The sequence below is a fragment of the Prionailurus viverrinus genome, chromosome X (genome assembly GCF_022837055.1).
Source record: "Prionailurus viverrinus isolate Anna chromosome X, UM_Priviv_1.0, whole genome shotgun sequence".
Classification (NCBI taxonomy): Eukaryota; Metazoa; Chordata; class Mammalia; order Carnivora; family Felidae; genus Prionailurus; species Prionailurus viverrinus.
In genome coordinates, this window is record NC_062579.1 from 105,148,351 (window position 1) to 105,168,424 (window position 20,074).

Sequence of the window (20,074 nt, forward strand, 5' to 3'; positions counted from 1 at the left end):
GAAAGGAAGTTTCACTGAAAGGAAATTTGGAAGTTCCATTAAGTGTATGACTTTGGAGCTATAACAAGACTTGTCTACAAGGTGAGGATGTGGACTACCTAGACGATTCTCGAGTATAGTGGTTTAAATTGGTGGGCTCTAGGGGCGCCTGGGTGGCGCAGTCGGTTAAGCGTCCGACTTCAGCCAGGTCACGATCTCGCGGTCCGTGAGTTCGAGCCCCGCGCCGGGCTCCGGGCTTATGGCTCGGAGCCTGGAGCCTGTTTCCGATTCTGTGTCTCCCTCTCTCTCTGCCCCTCCCCCGTTCATGCTCTGTCTCTCTCTGTCCCAAAAATAAATAAACGTTGAAAAAAAAATTTTAAATTGGTGGGCTCTAGAATTAGGCTACCTGCGTTCAGATCCCAGCCGTGTCATTTCCTAGTTGTTCGCCCTGGACAAGTTGCTTATCCTCTCTGAGCCTCAGTGTGCTCATCTATAAAATGGAAGTCATAACAGCACCTACTTCGTGGGGTGGTGAAGGTGCCCAGATGAGGCTACAGATAGAATGGTATGCTGAGCCTAAGTGAGGTCCTGACACATAAGCACAGATGCACATTACCTATGATTATTACTGACCACCATTACCGTCTTCATCATCGTTGTGACTTTACTCCAGGGAGACTTTTACAACTTGACCTAAAACAGTAAACCCTTAGTTCAGGAGTTCACTCATCTCAGGTTGCTCCTTCATCCCAAACCTCTGTCCCTCTGGTCTCCCGGGCTAGAAGTTTTGTAACCACCTTTGCGCTGTCTCCTTCACGCTCATGGTCGGTCTGTCACCAAGTCCTATCTTGTTGGTTTAAAATGTTTCTGCCTTCCTCTTCATTCCCAGGCTAACTCAGGTCCTGATTCCCTCAGGCTGGGATTACTAGTCAAGGCTCCTAGCTGCTTTTTCCTGGCTATGGCCAGAAATCTGTAGCCTGCCTTCCTTCCCCAATCTGTCCTATGTGTCACTGCCAGACTGACCTTCCTGAGACACTGCTTTGATCCTGTTTCCCCCTCCCCTGGAATCTGTAATGAGTCTATTGTCTGCCGAAGCCAGGCCGAGCTCCCTTGCCTGACCTCCAGGTCCTTTAGCACATCTGTATCCAACAGACATATAATGCCAGCCATACACAAATTGTAACCTCGTCTAGTAGCCACGTTAAGAAGTAAAAAGAAACAGGTGGAACTTTTAGTAATACATTTTATTCAACTGCGAAAATTTAAAACACTATCACTTCGGCACATAACCAATATAAAAGTAGATACTGAGATAGTGTCATTCTTATTTTTCTTCTAAGTCCTCCAAACGCCGCATGGATTTTACACTTACCTCACATCTCAAGTCAGACTAGCCGTGTTTTGGGGGTTTTGTTTTTGTTTTTGTTTTTGTTTTTGTTTTTAGAGGGCAGGGAAGGGGCAGAGGGAGAGAGATAGAATCCCAAACAGGCTCTGCTCTCAGTGTGGAGCCCATGCGAGGCTCGATCCCCAATCCTGCCACTGTCACCCCCACAAACAAGACCGACTTAAGTCTTACTTCTTCCTGGTTTCGGCAAACAAAATAGCGACGGTAATACCATGCCTATTTTATAGGGTTGTCCTAACCAAATGTGAAATGTGAAAGTACTTGGTAAGCTGTAAAGCTTCCATAAGAATGTATGGAACTCATTATCGTGAGTCAAGATTTTACTGACCTGTGGAGTAAATTGGAAGAAAAGACTGTGTTAAGAAGACTGTGTTAGGAAACGGGCTGTCCTGAATTCATTTCTATAAAAAAAAAAAAAATCAACTCCAAACAATGAGCGAGAAATAGAAACACAGACTTTCTGCCACTAGCTCTTCATGATTATCTTTTGAGAAGAAATTTGTCACATGAATGAAGTTCTCAAGATAGTGAGATTAATCCATAGGCTCTTTCCCCTTCAGCATGGTGAGGAATGCCTTTAGGGGCTTTTAGTTCTTGCGTTGTTCAGTTCATTGCAAACAATTGGGATTGACCTGGTAACAGAATGCCAGCGATTCAAGTGCAGGAATGATTTGTAAAATGCTTCCTTCCAATCCATAGGCTAAAGAGAAATCGAAAGAGCAATTATTCCGACAGATTAATTAGCAAGACTCTGAACAATTGGGACACGTTATTTTCAATATGGAGGAGTTACAGGGTGCTTGCCTAAGTGGTACCCGCATCTTACCCCAGCCCTTTACCAAACCAAGCTGTCTGCTCATTTTTCTTTAGTCATGCCGCGCACTGCTTTGCGGCTCCCAGGAGTTCAGTGCTCGCTGTGGGTCTAATGCGGAATTTACAATGTGGAAGTAAGATTGCTACGTGAAGTAACTCCGAGAAAGCAGTCAACTTTATAAAGTGGATTGTGAGGGAAGGGCCCACCATTCTCAGGTTTGCCCAGGCCACAGAGCTCGACCTAATGGATGACCTGGGTCCTTCGCCCATCCCTTCTGTGGACTCTCGTTCTCTTCCTTGGCCTGCCCCTCCACGCCTGCCATCAGTGCAGGATGTCCTTTGCTCCTCTTCCAATGCCCCATCTTCCGTGAGGAGCCTTCCCTAACCGTCTGGTCACTTGTCCTTTTAGTGCCCATAAATACATGTCTCACGCCTCTGTGACAGGAACTCCTCAAGGGCTGATCCCTTTCTAGATCTCCAGCGTGTAGTGTTCTGCCCAGTACGGCATAGTTGGCCCGTGCAAATTTGTTGAAGAAAGGAAAGAATTGCTAGTATCCTTCCCAAATGCATACCTTTCTCTTCCACCACAAAGAAGAAAGCTCATTTTTTAATTCAGTGTGATTTGCAACGTGCTGATAGTTCTAGGTATTTGAGGAGGACAATTCCCACACAAGCTTTCTTTGTAACTACGCTTTTAGTGAAAAGGCCATAATTGCTCGTGGCCTAAGATTTTCCTTAGGCCACAAGGAATTCTCATGCTCTGCTTTCCCTAGGTACTATAAGTCATGTATACAATCTGGCCAAAGGGACACGTGGAAAGGTTTTACCTTTAGACCCTTCGATCTGTAGGATATGTCAGGAATATAAAAAAAAAAAAACAACAACAAAAAACCAACGGCTAAGCACATCTTTAATTTCACAGAATTTCAGACTATTGGACTGGAATGGATATTAACCAGGACCTTCACCCTGTATGGTTATGCGGGTTCTGGACGGTTCAGCCGAAGGGGGCGCCATTCTGTCGGATTCCAATGTGAATGACTCCTTCCGCTGCTTATATTACCCACAGCCTCGCACAGTGTCCCTGCTTGCCTAATCCTCTCCAATTCCAGAGAATACCATCTCGGTCCCTGGGGCCAACAGGCTCGCTCAGGGTCATGCAGATATCTCAGTCATTCTGACCCAAACTGCTTCTGGAGACTATGAAACTAGAAGAGAGAACGTTTGCTGTAGTTGTATGGATAATGGCCAGTGTGCCTTCGGCCAGACATGAAATTGAAATGATTTGGTTGATCTCTTATTATTTGCTCTCGCCTTCCACCTCCAGCTGTATCGGCCTGGTTGGCATGACTTCAGCATTCAACCTATCACGCTGCTGCCCTCAGTGTCACCAACACTAAGGTGGCTGTTTGTCCCACCCAGTTGCCAAGCTGTGCTGTTTGCTCTCTCCTTTGCTGGCCTTCTCCTCTGTGACCTGCTGTTAACTGCCAGTTCTTCTTTTGGCTTCTCTTCTTTGCATTTGGTGCTGCTTTGTTTTTATAGCCATTACTGGCCCCCAGTCAACGTGATCTTTTCCTCCTGGTCTCCAAACCATTCGATCACAGCATGTTGGCTGCTGGCCTGGGGTCTTTGGTTCTTTGCTGCTGCTCATAGCTGCTGGGAGTGCCTGGGGGCTGCTTCTTTGCCAAAACTTTTTAAATTTCTTTTCTTTCTCCCCTTTTTCTAGACGTGGGGCTTTCTGAATGTTTGAAGATGCCAGAAAGGTTGTCTCCGAATAGTGGTGGCTCTATTCCTAGAATTCCCCCTTGACTCTTATTTAAAGTGAACATATTGTTTGGGGGGAAGAATCTTGGTTAGAAAAGTTCATGCAGTTCAGCCCCTCAGTAGCGAATTGTCTCCATCAAGGACAGCGCACTTAAAAATAGCCCCTCCTCCCCTCCTTTCTTCATGCTCATCATCAGTGTCAAACTAAGGTAAATACTGAGGTGTTTGGGTAGGTTTGATTGGACCTGAATAGAAGATTGGACTTCCTGAGCCAGAGCCTTCCAGCCGTAATGGACGAATGCACCGTTTGCCTCTTTGCTCTTGGTCGTTAACGCCGACAGATCTTTCCGATCAGCCAAGATCTAGACTAGAATTAGATCGAGGGACTAGTGAATCTGTTAGAGGTTGGATACTTGCTGTGTAGTGGTTGTTTGCACTTTATATATTGTTCATTGTGTAATCGGGAATTTCTTTGTAAATGTTTGGTTTTCAGGCTGGTTGGAAGGAAAATCACGCAACATTCATGAGTGAACTAAAAAATCTTCAGGCTTCTGGACTGACTACTCTTGGTCAGGCTCTAAGATCCTCATTTGATTTGTTAAATCTCAATAGATTAATATCTGGAATAGACAATTATGGACAGGTAAAAAAACTTTTGAGTGAGTACAGCTAATTTATTTTGGTGACTTGGGGTAAGAATTTAAAACTGGGCGTGGTTACCAAGTTTTCTGCTACTTTTCACAACTGCCCAAAGGAAGTCCATATCTTTTAAACACATACTTTAAAAAAATGTCCCCCTTTTGGGGGGTCTTGTATGTGGCTTGATCATAAAATGTGTAGTGCCAATTGCCTCCCCCTCAGGTCATCAGGTGTCTGAGAATGGGATGAATAAATTGCTGACAAGTGTTGGAACAAGGTATTTGAAGAGAAATTCTCAGTGTCCTTAGCTCCCTCTCGCCTCTCCCAATTCAACTGAAAAAGTTCTAGAAGAGTCCATTGATGGATAAATGGATGAAGAAATAGTGGTGTCCTTTCCTGCCCGAGAAACTCTGCTCACAGTAACCAGAGTAGAGTCCAGATTGCAGAGCATGAGTCACTAATGTCCCCCTACCTGTACCAGGAATTTGCCAGTCTCTTTCTTTTATGATTACGTAGACCGCAGAGGGAGAGGAGTTTTTGGATATGCGAGTTGGGGGAGTTCCCGACTGATAAGAATCCCTCAGTCCATTCTGAATGTTACCTCTGCAGGGATTGTTACTTGGATTTCCCACCCGTTTCAATCCCTAATCTTTTCCTTCTTGTTTATCCAGGCAAATTTTATCACACACTTGAGAGATCACTGGCCAGGCAGATGTAAAAGTTTAAATACCATTTTATTACTTTACATGGCTCTAATACTTTTTAAATGTATTTTAGGGGAGAAATCCATTTTTTTTAGAACCATCTATTTTAATTACCATCACAGATGGAAACAAGTTAACAAGTACTGCTGGTGTTCAGGAAGAGGTGAGATTTCATGTTTTTTTGTAAATTTCGTTTAAATGGCGGAGAACATGCAGCTATTTCTGTGGGAGGCATACGTTTCCAGTTAAGAATAAGCTTGATCAGACCTTCCGTCTTCACAATCCTTGAAAGATTACCGAGTACATGAAAGAAAAATGACCCCTTTTGACTCTCTCTTCAGTTTTGTATGGGTTGTTATGATGAAACTTTTCAACTTTTGCCTTATCAGCTTCATCTTCCTTTGAATTCTCCTCTGCCTGGAAGTGAACTAACCAAAGAACCTTTTCGTTGGGATCAAAGGTTATTTGCCCTGGTGTTGCGTTTGCCTGGACTGGCTTCTACGGAACCAGAGCATCTAGGGAGTGTACCAACTGATGAGTCTGCCATCACACAGATGTGTGAAGTCACAGGAGGTATTGGCAATATTTCATATTTCGAGAGGAAGAATTCAGAGCAGCAGAGTATGGTTTTGCTTAAATGCCGTATCCTGTCTTGTCTTGTTTTCCTTCAGAATCTTTCAGCTCTCCTGCTTAAGCTCATCCTGAGTGTGATGTTTGCAGCCAACATAGTTATGATTGGTTCAAGATATACTCTACGATTTCAGATGCTTACATTGTTAAGTAGTATTTTATTTGCTCAAACTGACACTATTTGCTTTTCCTTCTGGTATAGGTCGCTCCTACTGTGTTAGAACACAAAGAATGTTGAATCAGTGTTTAGAATCTCTAGTTCAGAAAATTCAGAGTGGTGTAGTTATTAACTTTGAAAAAACGGGACCAGATCCACTTCCTGTTGGAGAAGGTACAGTACGTGACTTTTTTGTGGTTTTTTTTTTTTGCGCCCCAGAGAATGATCCAAGGTTGGGACGACAGTAAACTGATAATAGACACAGCCTGTACTATCCACACACGTTCATGTGGTTGCAAACATCCATCCAAACAATGGCCATGCGTTCACGTGTCAGTTGGTCTGATGCTAACAACTTTAATCCAGTGGCAAACCTCTTAAGAAAATTCTTCCTTTTTCTTACCCATTTCATCTTCCCTGGTCCCAGTCTTGGGATACCCTGCATTATTCACCTTTCTATGAACGAAGTACCTGGAGAATCATGGAGGAGTGCCACTTAACCAGCAATCTGGTTTTGGTCTTGCGAGTGCCAAATGGGCCACGCTATCTTTATGAAATCTGTGTTCGGTACCGTATATCAACAAGAGATCGTGAACCTTTATCCGGAAACCGCTGATAATCCTATAAGATCCTACACCAGTATTTTCCTGGCCACTGTTTAACTGCAGAACCTTTTCTCTTCAAATGACATCTCACAGAACGTTCCACGTCTCAAAACAGACAGATTATGGCAGTGGATGATAGCAGAGGTCCTTTTGTACAGGGGAAGGGTCTTCTCCTTCAAATCATCCCTGTGCCGCAAGCCCTGGAGCACTGTGCGCTTCACCTCGATCCTGTGCTCTCGCACACATCATTACCACCGTGCCTGTCTGACCTGATCCATACATTTTTTTTTTTTTTTAAGTAGGCTCCATGCCCAGTGTGGGGCTTGAACTCACAATCCTGAGACGTAGAGTCGCATGTTCTATCGACTGACTCAGCGAGGCTCTCCTGATCCATGAGTTTTAATTGTGTGGCCACAATCGGTCATAGCTGCTCAGAAAGACATACGTCTCTGTCGGAAGCCATGGATCCTGTGGCTCCTGACCTTTCTGATGTTTAGTGCCTTGAACCCTTTGAGAAGCTGTTGGAAAAATAGAGACCTCTCTCCCTAGAAGAACGGACATAGGCCACACAAACACAATTTTGTATTTAATTCTAGAGTTTCTTGGACTCCAGTTTAAGGACACCCACCACAGAAGACTGAGGCCTCACAGTCTGTTTTAAATTCATTAACGTAATTGTAAAGGAAGGACATGTTATGTATTGCTAACGATTCACTGCTTCATCCATACTTTTGTGTTCAGTTACCTTAATGTGAACTGGGGATGGTCATACTGGAAGCCTATTGGATTTGGCGTCATGTAAATAGCTCAGATTTTTCTTTCTAGCTCCATTTCTCCTTTGTCTACGGTTCTTTTTTTTTTTTTTTTAATTTTTTCCATGTTAAAATTTTTTTAATCTTTGTTTATTTTTGAGAGAGAGAAAGAGAGAGAGTGCAAGTAGGGAGGAACAGAGAGAAAGGGAGACACAGAATCCGAAGCAGGCTCCAGGCTCTGAGCTGTCAGCACAGAGCCCGACGCAGGGCTCGAACCCATGAACCGTGAGATCATGACCTGAGCCGAAGTCGGACGCTTAACCGACTGAGCCACCCGGGCGCCCCTACATTCCTTCTATCTTGGAGTGAATCTGGATCGTTTTCATTTTGCTTTTGTAGTCATTGGGTGGGTTTAGCCAAGCATATTTTTGCCACTTAATGGGGACTAGAAAGAAAAGGCAAATGGAATTTATGACCTATTTTGTCAGATTCCACAAATGTAAAAACTATACCAGGGGATGAGCGATTTCATTTGCCTGATTTGGAAGAATAACTCTAGTTGGCGTGCTGTGTTTAATTTATGTGTCCAAATCTCAGCAAATTGAAAATTAATTTTATAATGGTTTTCGATGTAACTACGCATTTGGGGCATAGTTAAGGATCGGGGTGTTTTGGTTTGTTTTGTACTTTGCTTTTAGCTGAAAATTTTGTACAAGAAGATCAGCAGCTGGAAAAAGAACTGTATGCCTTAGTGTCTGCCTTTGTTTAACTTGTAGATGGACTTACGGATTCATCCAGGCCAAGCAATTCATTTGCTGCTCAACCCTGGCATAGTTGCCATAAGCTGATTTATGTACGGCCTAACTCTAAAACTGGTGTTCCTGTTGGACATTGGCCAATTCCAGAATCTTTTTGGCCAGATCAGAATTTACCTTCACTAGTAAGTAGCATAAAACAAAATGGTAAACATCATTTGGGTTTTCCGTTTCCTGATTACAGTGACCCTTGTAAATTACTTTGAGGATTTTAAGCCGTGCTTTCTATCTCTTGCTGGGAGTCTAAGTTTGTACCAAAAAGCAAGAGAGGACTTCGTGCTATTCTGGCATTCTTCCTTTCAGTGGCTCTTGCCACTTGAGCTGCCCACTTTGGATGTTAGGGCATGGCTATTTTTGATGGTGTTGCGGTCGGTGGCTTGGCTCTTATTTCAGAGTGGCTGACTTGATTTACATGGCAGACGCAATGTCTGAAGAGTGCTAGCATTGATTTTCATGTACATCCTCAGGGAATTACAATTTAGCTTGCACCTTGTGTAGGTTCTAGAAACATATTCAAAACAGAAGCTCTTCTACATCTTTCTAGGGAGTCACTAGACACCTAGTGGAACTTTGTGGACCTGCTTTTCATCTTTTTGTAGTCAATGGGCTTGGGTTCCTTGGCAATGTACCTCCCAATGATGGGTAGGTAAGCAATATATATATATTTTGAGAGGAGGCAGAGAGAGAGAGAGAGAGAAAGAATCTCAAGCAGGCTCCATGCCTGGCACACGGTGAGCTCGATCTCATCATCCTGAGATCATGACCTGAGCCAAAATCTAGAGTCAGACGCTTCAGCAACTGAGCCACCCAAGCGCCGTAACTAAGCGATCTTTTAAAAATTATCTCTCAATGAGGACTTTCCTTTTTCTTCACTGCATTCAGGAGAGGAGGGTTTGATATTGTAGTTGCTCCTTTTTAGTCCCAGATGAAGTGGACTTTTGTGGGAGACAGGTATCTGCTAACACGGGAAAGCGCACGAAACCCACTCCCCCTTCTTCCTCCCCGCAGCCTCTGTAAGAAGGCCAGAGCAATCCTCCTTCTGTGGGCACAAAACAATCACCGAGCCTTCAGTTTAGCCCCTTACTGCTTCAGCCCGTCTCTGTTCTGTGTACGTTTTAGAAATTTCTGACGTGAACTGCATTTTCTCCTGGCTTACTCCTTTTAGGCTCCTGTTTTCAGGAGAGGCCGTGAGACTATAGGACTGAAGGGCCACTTCCGCCCCGGCTGGGAGTGAGGGTACATCTCCTCCACCTTCCCTCAGGGCTCCAAGGTGACACACTGGTCAGATCCCGGTGCCCAGTTGCTCTCAGCTCCAAACCCGAGAGAGTGAATGTTTTGGTCACGAATTTACTTCGTTGTCGCCAGTGACGGGGCTTCACTTGGGTCTTTACGGCCTTTTTTTTTTTTTTTAAATCGGTTTAAATGTAAAAAGCCAGAAATATTTCTCAAGTCTAATTGAAATGAAAATCAGGAAAAAACTGGAATGAAAGAAATTCCGGCTCACTCCCACATCACCCGTGTTACCTACCATCCCTCCAGCTCTGAAAGCACATCTGATGGCTGTTTGTTTCGACTCCCAACACATCTTGTAGGTGTGTAAGCCATAAAGGCAGAGGAGCATGTTTTTCCCTTTTAAAGGGGAAACAGAGATGGTTTGTCACATTCATGCTCGGCTTAGAGAGCTCTCGGCAAGAACAGGTGCAGCCACATCTCACCCTTGTCCCCGGGACTCGGTCCTGTCTTCTCATCTCCTGGGATTTCTCTTGCTGCCGCCATGTCTCTCCCGGGCGCTCTCTATCCCCACAAGCTAAACCTGTTAACGGAACGGCTGCCCCACCAATCTGCTCTGCTACCCCAGGCACAGAGGCCTTTGCAGCCCAGTCCAAAGCATACCCAGCCCTAGCTGTTCAAGGCAAGCGTGTGGGTGTGAGGAGTGCTATAAAAAATTCAGTTGAAAAAAAAAATTTCCACTAGTCCTGGGTGTTGTGACTGGCTCATCTGGGGGCACCAGCCTTGCCCTTTACAGTTTTTCATTTTGCTTGTTAGTGGCTCTAGGTCTGTCATCAACTCATCAGAAATCTTCATGGATTTCTTCTTTGCTAGCCACGTCTGGCCCATCCGTAACCTTTTGGGTACAAAGGAATGAAGGGCGGGTCATGCTTGGAGGTTGCAACAGTGGATCTGAAAATCAGGGTTCATCCTGTGGATCATCAGTGACTTCCTAACCGTATTCAAAGCAGTTGTAGTTTTCACTTCGCTGAAATGGTAGTTACAAGTGTTTGAATTTACCTTTCCTCCTCCCAATGCCAAGTACATGGAAGAAATAAAGAATCTGTGGGCCCTTCCCGGATGGAAGCCGTTGGTGATGCCCTCTTTTTCAAAGCGCTGGTTTTATCTCAGCGATGGTTTAATAAAAACACGAAAGGGGTTGCAGATTTGTCAGAAGTATAAGCTCACTTGCTAACGGACCGTATTTTCCCCTCTTGTTTTTTAGCCTCCACGAACATCTCATCCTGTTGTGAGGTTCTCCTGTGTAGATTGTGAGCCAATGGTAATAGACAAACTTCCTTTTGACAAATATGAACTTGAACCTTCACCCTTAACTCAGTACATCCTGGAACGAAAGTCTCCCCATACCTGCTGGCAGGTACTTCCCCTTACCTGTTGGCCCAATATCTGTAACCACTCTGGGATCGGGGAATTGTTTTGAGAAGTTGCAAAGGTTAATCTAGGAATAATTAGACTGAACCTGTTAATAACTTTTCTGACAAATCCTATCAAGTAAGCAACAGGGCCAAGCAAATCATTTCAGTGTGATAGGAATCATTAGCCTCCTGACATTGCCATGTAAGGGAGTGGAATCTGATGACACCTGTGTATTTGAGGATTTGGCGGACCCCTTGAAGCCTATTCAGGGACCCCAGGTTAAGCATCCCTAACCTAAAGGATGTCCTTCTATTTAGCTGTGGCTTCTGCAGCTGAACCTTAGCGTGAACTTGACAGATTGGAAGTACAAGATCTATTTTTTTAAAAAAAAATTTTTAACGTTTATTCATTTTTGAGAGAGACAGCATGAGTGGGGGAGGGGCAGAGAGAGAGGAAGACACAGAACCCAAAGCGGGCTCCAGGCTCTGAGCCGTCAGCACACAGCCCGAGCGGTGCTCGAACCCATGAACTGCGAGCTCCTGACCTGAGCCGAAGCCGGACATTTAACCAACTGAGCCACTAGGGCGCCCCACAAGATCTATTTTTTTAAGCTTTTCTTTAAATTCCAGTTAGTTAACATAACAGGGTAATATTAGTTTCATGTGTACAAAATATTTTTGACACAGGCACACACACAAACCTTAAGCCCTGAAACTACTTTTTGGATTAGTGTAATGTAACCAAACTTCTCTTCCTGTACCGAGCACATTGGCGTGTGTAATGTGGATTTTACTTGGACGAGGCAAATGCACATATGCTGGCTCTTCCAGGTGTTATACTCCAGCCAGAAGGGCTTGCTGATTCGTTAATAGATTCACCTTTGGATATTAGTTTGTAAAAATCCAGACACGCAGTCACAGCCTTTTTATTTGGATATAATAAGGAGGCCCCACGCTGGAAGTATGTTTGTTCTATTTCTAGACTACAGCACCATATAGCAAATCAGTGATTGTTAGGTTCTATTTACACAAGAAACACTTTTAGACTGCCGTCTGTTTCATCCTAAAATGTGCGATTATTGCTACTAGCTGTCTTTAAGCCACTTAAATTCTCCAAAGATGCTAAAACTGGTTAGGAAAAAAGGAGCAAGCTTAAAGCAAGCATATAAGAGTGCAAGAAACAGAACAATCTCATAAATATAATAGCAAAAGAAGCCAGACATAAAAGATCCCGTGTCCTATGATTCTATTTTGTCTACATTCAAAAAAAGGTACAGTTGGCTTACTCTGTCAGAAGCCAGAATAGTGGTTTTTCTTGTGGGTGCAGAGTTGTGACCAGCAAAGGACATGAGGGGGTTTCTGGTCATCGTTCTATTTCTTGGTCTGGGTGCCAGTTACACATGTTCAGTCACCTCGTGAACATTCATTGAGCTGTATACTTTTTTTTTAATGTTTTCTTTTTATTTTTGAGAGACAGAGAGAGACAGAGCATGAGTAGGGAAGGGGCAGAGAGAGAGGGAGACACAGAATCCGAAGGAGGCTCTGGGCTCCGAGCTGCCAGCACAGAGCCTGACGCGGGGCTCGAACTCACGAACCGCGAGATCATGACCTGAGCTGAAGTCGGACGCTCAACCGACTGAGCCACCCAGGAGCCCCCATTGAGCTGTATGCTTATGATTCATGCACATTTCTGAATGTATGTTTATATTTTGGTTAAGTGCACTGGAAATGTGCTAGAAATGTAGAGCTATGGATTGTAGAATGTTAAAATCAAGATAGGAGGTTTGACTTCATGGGTTGACAAAAATTTCGCAATAAAAGCAAATACAAATTATAGCTTTCCCCTAACATAAGCCCTCTTTTCCAAATGGCACACTTCTTGTAAATCTTATCCAAAGAAACTTAAATCCTGCCCTGGCTTCCTGCACCACCCCTTAACTATGCCACATGCCTATCTCCTGTACCTTACGTTACTTTGATTTAGAGTAGTTTTAATGCAATGAATTAGTGGGGATGAACAAGAATAAGAGGAACCAGGAGCCAGGAAATTTGGCTAATTCCTAATGGAGACTGGATTCCAACCCTTAACTCTGCCACCAGTTGATGTGGTCTTGGGCCAGATACTTACTTTCTCTAGACAGTCTCTAATGATCCCTTTGAACCCCCAAGTTCTTTGAATCTGCAAGTGATAAGGAATTTGGAAGAACTCGAAGGGCTTATGAGAAGGAAGGAAGGGAGGAAGGAAAGAAAGGAGGGGAAAAAGGGAGAGAGAGAGAGAGAGAGAGAGAGAGAGAGAGAGAAACAAAACAGTGTTTCTCCCTTCATGGGAATCATAGGTCTGACCCTTGACAGTGTGTGTAATGCTTTTGATCCTTTATGATGATTTTTTCCTCTTCTGTTATACACACTTAGGAAATAGGGCAAAACGTACCATGTGTTATTACAGGCGTTTGTTTCTATTAAGGTTCAGATTATGACACAAAGTCTAGACGAGTCCTGTTTTACAGCTTAACTCATTGTATGTGGGGTCATACATGGCATAGGAAAGATTTATTCTTAGCTATGACTAAACATAGCAAGAATTTACTCAACTGGTAGATGATATTGCTGGTACCAGCAATTAGCAAGGTAGATGGATTTTCTTTACCGCCAGGGTTTGACTTTTGTCTTAAATGATCCTGCTGAAGGACTTTGGAAAAGACAAAAGTCTAGGTCCCTAAAAGTATATGTTGGTGCCCTGATTTGGGCCAAAGAGCAAACACGGAACACTGAGAAGGCATGGTAGCCAGAGGACTTCAGCACAGCACAGCGAGTGTATGGGAACTGACAATATAATATATAGCAAATCAGGAATATCAATAAAGGAGAAGATGGAGTCACACGGAATAAAGATTAATGTTTTGATCTTCAGTGAATGTTTGCTCTACCAGCATAATTTATAAGACAAAAATGCCTTCCAGACTGAACCGAAGCATCTCCTTGCTGCCTCAAAAGAATTAGCACCAGTGCCTGGCTTATAATAGGCTACTTGATAAATGTTTATTGGATGAGAGGCACCTGGGTGGCTCAGTCGGTTGAGCATCCCATGTCAGCTCAGGTCATAATCTCACGGTTCATGAGTTCAAGCCCCGCATCGGGCTCTGCACTGACAGCTCGGAGCCCGGAGCCTGCTTCGGATTCTGTGTCTCCCTCCCTCTCTGCCCTGCCCCTCTCACGCTCTCTCTCTCTCTCAAAAGTAAATAAACATTAAAAAAATTATTGGATGAAAAATGAATAAATGGATAGGGGAATGGGGGTACCAAAAGGAAGTAGAGCAAGACTGATAATCGTACACGTGAGGAGTGTTAGCATACTACTTTAAACGGGCTTTGCTTTTGTAATCGCGTGCTTTAGGCATGGGGCCATATTCCATTTTTCTAAAGCCTCCACTCCAGTCACCACTTGTTCTTTTGAGAAGTCAGTTTGTTTTAATGGCTGGTTATCACTTAGCACTATTTCAGCCTTGTTTGCCATTGTGCTAACCAAGTAAATGTTTGGACGTTGTGGTCTCCAAGTGGTTATTGCACAGTACGGTGTCATTTCTTTTTCTTAAAAAAATTTTTTTTTTCATTTTATTTATTTGAGAGAGAGAGAGAAAGAGTGCCCAAGCGAGGAAGAGGGGAAGAGGGAGGGAGGGGGAGAGAGAGAGAGAGAGAGAGAGAGAGAGAGAGAGAGAGAGAATCCCAACCAAGCTCCATGCTCAGTGCGGAGCCCGACATGGGGCTCAATCCCACAACCCTGGGATCAGGACCTGAACTGAAACCAAGAGTTGAATGCTCAACCGACTGAGCCACCCAGGTGCCCCTCATTTCTTAATATAATGTATACAGGAATTGCGATGTGATTTAGTATGACATATTTGGGCATAACCATAGGCTAGAAGCACTATTGCCATTTTTAAATTACATAAATTAGCTGTGCCTTAGATGTTGCTGGGAGTTTGGTTTCACATAAAATCCTTATTGTCATAACTATATATTACTTCATGTTTTTAGGTATTTGTTACCAGCAGTGGAAAATACAATGAACTTGGTTATCCATTTGGTTATTTAAAAGCCAGTACGACTTTAACTTGTGTAAACCTCTTTGTGATGCCGTACAACTACCCAGTTTTACTCCCTCTTTTAGGTAAGTAAAGTATGTGCCACTTTATCATCTTTAAACTCTTTTTTAATGTTTTCTTTTATTTTTGAGGGAAGGCGGGAGGGGCAGAGAGAAGGAGACACAGAACTCCGAAGCAGGCTCCAGGCTCTGAGCTGTCAGCACAGCGCCCGACGCGGGGCTCGAACTCACCAACCGTGAGATCATGACCTGAGCCGAAGTCGGATGCTCGGCTGACTGAGCCACCCAGGCGCTCCCACGTTATCATCTTTAAAATACAACAGAAATGAAAAATAGGATAATGGCCTAAGCATTTTAAATGTAGTCCAAGAGCGATAGCAGGATACAGAAAAGTTTGAAAACTGCTTTGGAAGGATAGCATTTACACACTGTTTTCTGTTCTGTTCATTTTCTTGCTGGGTTTTTTTGGTTTTTTTTTTTTCACATCAGACAGAAGGGACGCTTAGCTCCAACTGCAGTTCCCCATGCCCCCCTCTGCGCCCCCGGCTTAAAGTGCGCTTGGCTTTTTCGTAGACTAATTTGGGACACAAAATTCCATTGATTGGGCTTAATGCTCCAAGAACCTCTCCAGGAAGTAGGCCTTCTGTGCGGGTTTTGGCTCCCACTCGTTCCTCCACAAACGAGTCTTAAATGCTCTGGAGGCATCTGTTTCAGGCAAGTTAAGGAAGCAGGTACAAGGGTCAATTCTGTAATGACTGTAGTTGTAGAAGCTGCAGTTTCCATGGTACAATTCTACAAGGAACAGCTTCGGCAGCTGTTACTGAGACATCACTGAAAATGTGAGTAGAGATTTTTTTTTTCTCATTGAAAGAGCCGCATCTGTTGAGCGTAATAGAGTACCACGTGGTGTCCTCCTAGCTGTGAATTGCGAACATATTTATTTGGTGGGGTTTTTGCAAAAAGCGTCAACCTTTAAGTTTAACCTAGTCATTAAAAGCATAAGATTTTTAGTGCGGTGAACTCTATTTGTACTAAATGTGCTGAAAAAAGCAATTCTTTTAAATGTTGCAGGTTAGGAACAGGCCATCGTAAATGTATTAGCATGGTTGTTTTGTACATAGTCTACTTCACTTCTTAGTCTAATCTAAAAATATCCTCTAAAAGGTGATTGTCATTGGGGCGCCTGGGGGACTGACTCGGTTAAGCTTCTGACCTCGGCTCAGGTCATGATCTCACAGTTTATGGGTTCAAGCCCTGCATCGGGCTCTGTGCTGACAGCTCAGAGCCTGGACCCTGCTCCAGATTCTGTATCTCCCTCTCTCTCGGCCCCTCCCCCACTCCTGCTCTGTCTCTGTCTCTCTCAAAATTAAATGAACATTAAAAAAAGTTTGAAAGGTGATTGTCATTGCTATAAAATATAGGTTATGTCTTTGATATTAATAAGGGTACCAATAAAAAGTACCTATATTTTGTGGATTTGTTTAAATTATAAACAAATATAAATTCATACAAGTATACATATAACAAATATAAATTCAAACATGTATAAATTCATAAATAAGTTTATTATTTATTAGTGACTTATTTCCTTAAAAATATTTTTTAAAAACGAGTGTAGTCGACACACAACGGTATGTTAGTTTCAGGCGTACAACATAGTGATGGGGTAAGTCCGTATGTTGCACTGTGCTCATCACAAGGGTAGCTACCATCTGTCTCCATACAACGCTATTACAATACCATTGATTACATTCCTTATGCCGTGCCTTTTAGTCCCGTGACTTATTCATTCCATAACTGGAAGCCCGCACCTCCCTCTCCCCTTCACCCATTTTGCCCATCCCCCCCGCCGGCAACCATGGTTTGCTCTCTGTATTTATAGGTCTGATGCTCCTTTTTGTTTGTTCATTTGTTTTGTGTTTTTAGATTCCACATATGAGCAAAATCACATGGTATTTGTCTTTCTCAGTCTGACTTATTTCACTTAGCAGAAAACTATCCATGTCACAATCTCATCCTTTATGACTTCAGTTTTCACAACTATAAAGGGAAGGATTAGACTAGATAATCTTCACGTAGACTGTTTTATGGTATTATTTTTCTATTTTTTTTTCTTTTTTTTTTCTCTTTTTTTTTAATTTTTTTTTCAACGTTTTTTTTTTTTATTTATTTTTGGGACAGAGAGAGACAGAGCATGAACGGGAGAGGGGCAGAGAGAGAGGGAGACACAGAATCAGAAACAGGCTCCAGGCTCCGAGCCATCAGCCCAGAGCCCGACGCGGGGCTCGAACTCACGGACTGCGAGATCGTGACCTGGCTGAAGTCGGACGCTTAACCGACTGCGCCACCCAGGCGCCCCTATTTTTCTATTTTTTAAACTTTAATTATTTTTGAGAGAGAAAGACAAAGCGAGAGTGGGGGAGGGGCAGAGAGAGAGGGAGACACAGAATCGGAAGCAGGCTCCAGAATCTGAGCTGTCAGCACAGAGCCCCAGGTGGGGCTCAAACCCGTGAACCTCGAGATTATGACCTGAACCAAAGTCGGATTCTCAACTGACTGAGCCACCCAGACGCTCCTATTTTTGTACTTTTAAGACTATATCTTATTTTGAGATAATTGTAGATTCACATGCAATTGTAAGAAATAATAAGAGAAGGGGCGCCTGGGTGGCGCAGTCGGTTAAGCATCCGACTTCAGCCAGGTCACGATCTCGCGGTCCGTGAGTTCGAGCCCTGCGTCGGGCTCTGTGCTGACGGCTCAGAGCCTGGAGCCTGTTTCCGATTCTGTGTCTCCCTCTCTCTCTGCCCCTCCCCTGTTCATGCTCTGTCTCTCTGTGTCTCAAAAATAAATAAACGTTAAAAAAAATTTTTTTAAAGAAATAATAAGAGAAAACCGGTGCAGTCACTGTGGAAGACAGTATGGAGGGTCCTCAAAAAGTTAAAAATAGAACTACCATATGATCCATAATCACACTACTGGATACATACCCAAAGAATACAAGAACACTAATTCAAAGAGATACATGCCACTAGATGTTTATAGCAGCATTATTTTTAATACCCAACATATGGAAACAGCCCAAGTATCCATCGATCAATGAATGGATAAAGAAGATGTAGTATATATACACAATGGAATATTACTGAGCCATAAAAATGAAATCTTGCCATTTGTTGCAACCTGGATGGATCTAGAGAGTATAATACTAAGCGAAGTAAGTCAGAGAAGGACAAATGATTTCACTCACATGTGGAATTTGAGAAACAAGAGAAATGAGCAAAAGGAAATAAAAAGAGAGAGACCAACCAAGAAACAGACTCTTTTTAAAAATTTTATAATGTTTATTTATTTTTGAGAGAGAGACAGAATGTGAGCAGGGGAGGGGCAGACAGAGAGGGAGACGTAGACTCTGAAGCAGGCTCCAGGCCCTGAGCTGTCGTCACAGAGCTCCATGTGGGGCTCGAACTCACGAATCGCAAGATCATGACCTGAACCGAAGTCGGATGTTTAACCAACTGAGCCACCCAGGCACCCCTCCCCCCCCAAAAAAGACTCTTAGCCATAGAGAACAAACTGACGGTTACCAGAGGGGAGGTGGGTGGGGGATGGGTGAAGTAGGTGATGGGGACTAAGGAGGGCACTTGTGCTGAGCACCGGGTGATGTATGGAAGTGTTGAATCACTGAATTCTACACCTGAAACTAATATAACACTGTATGCTAACTAACTGGAATTAAAATAAAAACTTACAATAAAAAAATAATACTGAGAGAGAGATGACACCAAAAGCAACAGGCAACAGAAGCAAAAATAAACACGTGGGGCTACATCAAACTTAAAAACTTCTGTGCATCAAAGGACATAATCAGCAGAGTGAAAAGGCAAGCTATGGAATGGGGGAAATTCTTCAAATCATGTATCCGGTCATTTTTTGGTGTGTGTGTACGTGAGGGGAGTAGGTTTTCTGTTTTCTGTTATTCAGATTGGGTACTTTCTACTGTTCTCTTTCCCAGTTTACTGATCATTTCCTCTGCCCCCTCCATTCTGCTTTTGAGCTGTTCCATTGAGCTTTTTACTTTGGTTATTGGATTTTTCAGTTCTAAGATTTCCATTTGGTTCTTCTTTACATCTTCTGCTTTTTACTTTCTCTTTCTTTGATGAGGCTTTCAGTTTTTCTCATTTGTTTCAAGCCTGCTTATAATTGCTCGTTGAAACATTTTTTATGATGGCTCCTTTTAAATCTTAATCGGACATTTTTAATGTGTCTGTCATTTCGGCGTTGGCATCTCTTGATTGTCTTTTGAATTTGAGATCTTTCTGGTTCCTGGTATGATGAGTGATTTTCAGTTGAATCCTGTTCATTTTCAGCATTCTGTTACGAGTCTCTATCTTATTTAAGCCTTCTGGTTTAGCTTCCTGTCACACTCCTGGCAGAGATTGTAGGTACTGACTCTCCTCAGTGCCAGGAGGGGGTAGAAGTCCAGGTTCCCCACTTGGCCTCTGTTGACATTCAAAGGGAGGGGCTCCTTGTTATTGCTGTGGGGGGTGGGAGTTCTGGATCCTCACTAGAACAGTACCTTAAGAATTAGGAATTCCTTGTTACTCCTCCCCACGTGGTCTACATGGACACCGCAGGGGTGGGGGTGGCCTTATCACCGGAGGGCAGTGGAAAAGTTCTATAGAACTATTCTGGGCCAAACTTTAGGACCTCATCTTTGGCCTAAGCTCAGCCTGCCTTCCAAAGTATCATATGAAAGTGCCCCTAACTAGAGTAGCTGGTCTCCCATTAGAAACTGAGATGTGCTGCACTTCACAAGACGCCCCTCCCTCTAGGCCTGGCCTTTGGTGGTCTTGCAGGTAGCAGAGGTCAGATGTGGACGTGGGATAACGGTTGAGTTGTTCTTCCTTTGTCTAAAACCTCTCGCACCTGAGTTGCTGCATGTTGCACCCTCTCAGTCCCCAGTACTACGTGAGGTCCTGGCACTGTGTTCTTGGTCCCCCGTTAGGCTGTGTTACTCTCTTCCCCAAGTGTCAAGTTCCCTTTCTCCATGAAACGCTTCTGTCCC

At 43.5% G+C, this 20,074-nt stretch overlaps 1 protein-coding gene across 13 annotated transcripts in view; it reads left to right on the forward strand.

Annotated features, from left to right (window-relative positions):
- Positions 1-20,074, forward strand: part of INTS6L (integrator complex subunit 6 like) — a 56,419-nt gene that overhangs the window by 18,687 nt on the left and 17,658 nt on the right. For 11 of the 13 annotated variants that reach the window (XR_007148871.1, XR_007148870.1, XR_007148869.1 and 8 more), the window contains 7 exons: positions 4,455-4,604; positions 5,378-5,467; positions 5,694-5,877; positions 6,137-6,265; positions 8,225-8,388; positions 10,758-10,910; positions 14,943-15,075. Coding sequence is in view for 9 of the 13 variants with exons in the window: in XM_047843399.1 (XP_047699355.1) it covers positions 4,455-4,604; positions 5,378-5,467; positions 5,694-5,877; positions 6,137-6,265; positions 8,225-8,388; positions 10,758-10,910; positions 14,943-15,075 (1,003 nt within the window). In the remaining 4 variants the exon portion in view is untranslated. Of the gene's footprint in view, positions 1-4,454; positions 4,605-5,377; positions 5,468-5,693; positions 5,878-6,136; positions 6,266-8,224; positions 8,389-10,757; positions 10,911-14,942; positions 15,076-20,074 lie in introns of those variants that run through there. The other 2 variants (XM_047843406.1, XM_047843407.1) reach the window with 2 other exon arrangements.